The sequence below is a fragment of the Capsella rubella genome, unplaced genomic scaffold (genome assembly GCF_000375325.1).
Source record: "Capsella rubella cultivar Monte Gargano unplaced genomic scaffold, Caprub1_0 scaffold_46, whole genome shotgun sequence".
Lineage (NCBI taxonomy): Eukaryota > Viridiplantae > Streptophyta > Magnoliopsida > Brassicales > Brassicaceae > Capsella > Capsella rubella.
The window spans coordinates 13477-15505 of record NW_006238880.1 but is presented as its reverse complement, the minus strand read 5'-3'; the positions used below and the strand labels follow the sequence as shown (position 1 = coordinate 15505).

The following is a 2029-nucleotide window of genomic DNA, read 5'->3' as shown; positions in this document are numbered from 1 at the left end:
ATCAGCTTCAACTACTCGTCAGAATTACCTGTCTTCAGTAAATCTCGTATAACGCATAAATTAACCGTTAGATTTTCTCAAAGTAAATTGAAAATGCAAGCTAACATCCGTCTCCATCCTGTGCCAAAATGTGAGAAAGTTCTAACGGTTGCAATAGTCCATATGGTCCCAAACATCTGACACTTCTAGATGAATCTACATCTCTAAATGTGTTTCTGCATCCCAAAACGGCTCGTTTTATTCCAAAACAACTTAAAACCTGTAAAGACTCTATAATGGACTAAAAGACTGTTAAAAAATATTTGGCTGAATAAAATTAATAACATGAAAGAGAAAATAAAGACTTTAAACCGAGAAAAACACAATATATCATTTGTTTTAAAAAGACTAAACATATACAATTATAAAAGGGAGAAACTGTGGTTTTTTAAATTAAGATAATTCAAAACATAAATGGATCTAAATTATATGACTTTTGTTTTTTTCGTAGAACCCTATGCAAATCAAATTTGAACCACATATTCAAGAAATTGTTGTAGCATTTCAAAATGCCATAGTATCACCAATAATTTTTATTGAAACTGATATCCGAAGTTACATTAATATTTTTCCTTAAAAATTCAAATCTTTTTAAAACTATTAAGTTTGACGTTTGGGATATATTTATTTGAAAAAACATTTTAATGTCATAAATTTATTGTGCTAACGTTGTAGTTTTTGTTTTTGGTTTTGGTTACGTTAAGTTTTCAATGATCTATAAAGAGCTAGCCTAACTTAATTTTAATAAGAAATACAATACACTGTTCGTTACGAAAAAGGAAAACTCAAGCAAGCTAATTTTAGGAAACGAAAATATGTCTAAATTTAGCGCTCAGGTTTCTTTGCTATTCATTGTTGTAGCTTTGGTGTGTGCGTTTGTTCCGGTTTTTTCAGTCGATGAAGGGGAAGTAAAAACAGTATGGGATACTTGTCTTGTGAAAATCACTCCTAAGTGTGCGTTGAATATAATCGCGGTTGTCTTCGGAAATGGAACACTCTCTGATCTTTGTTGCAGCGATCTTGTCAAAGAAGGAAAATTGTGTCACGATACACTTATAAAATATATTGCGGACAGACCTAATTTGATTGCCCATGAAACAGAATATCTGAAGAAGAGAGATGAAGTATGGAATCATTGTGTCTCAATCTCTAAAACTCTTTAAAATTTGTATTGCTTATAATATTTGGACCAATTAAATTGATATTTCTTTGTTGTTCAATTTTTTTATTACCAGTAATATTTATCTTTTCTTTAAAAAAGATTTAAAGGAATAATAGCAAATGAATTATTGTGCAAGTATATACCTTTAAGTTTTTTTACAACTAGATTATGAAAATGATTTTCAAAATAAAAATTAAGCGCAACATGTTAATGTTGAATGATTTAAAAAATATATATATATATAGATCGATTTTAAAAGTATTTATATTTTGTCTAATTCAAAAATGTTTTCTATGAATTCTTGTTCTTAAAATTGAAATACCCATTTTTCATATTTATAAGTTTTTTTGGAAATGTAAATAAACTATAACCATTGCCTTCATTTTTTAGCTCAATACCTAAAGATTGTTTCAAATTATCTACCAAAAGTTATAAACCTAAATTAGACAGGAAAAAAGAAATTTCAAAGGGCAAGACAAATATATATATATATATATAACATAGATTGAATTCTTTATTATTATTAAATATTTTTAAAAGTTATAACTTCTTATGGATATAGAAAATTGCATTTTATGATCATATCAAATGATTTGTCATAAACATTATTTAGTTTAATTGATTTCCTTACTAATTTATCAATTTGCTCATATATTAATTAAATTTATAGATAGAAAATTTTGATTTTATATTACTTTATGGCATCAATACATTGAGCATGTAATTACCAATATTTCAATATGCATCAAGATCGCTTTATTTTGAAGATGTTGATATTTTACTCTCTCTTTTTTGATAAATTATTTATTATATTCTGTGCAACTTGAC

The 2029-nt window shown here is 26.7% G+C and overlaps 1 protein-coding gene across 1 annotated transcript; it reads left to right on the top strand.

Annotated features, from left to right (window-relative positions):
* Positions 1–808: 808 nt before the first annotated feature.
* On the top strand, positions 809–1202 carry LOC17874352. The gene has a single exon (XM_006279161.2). It carries the CDS (start codon positions 855–857, stop codon positions 1200–1202), a length of 348 nt encoding a protein of 115 aa, XP_006279223.1. The 5' UTR covers positions 809–854.
* The last annotated feature ends 827 nt before the right edge of the window (positions 1203–2029 follow it).

What these genes read in the sequence shown, in the direction of transcription:
- LOC17874352 (XM_006279161.2), top strand. Translation starts at nt 855, where the DNA reads ATGTCTAAATTTAGCGCTCAGGTTTCTTTGCTATTCATTGTTGTAGCT.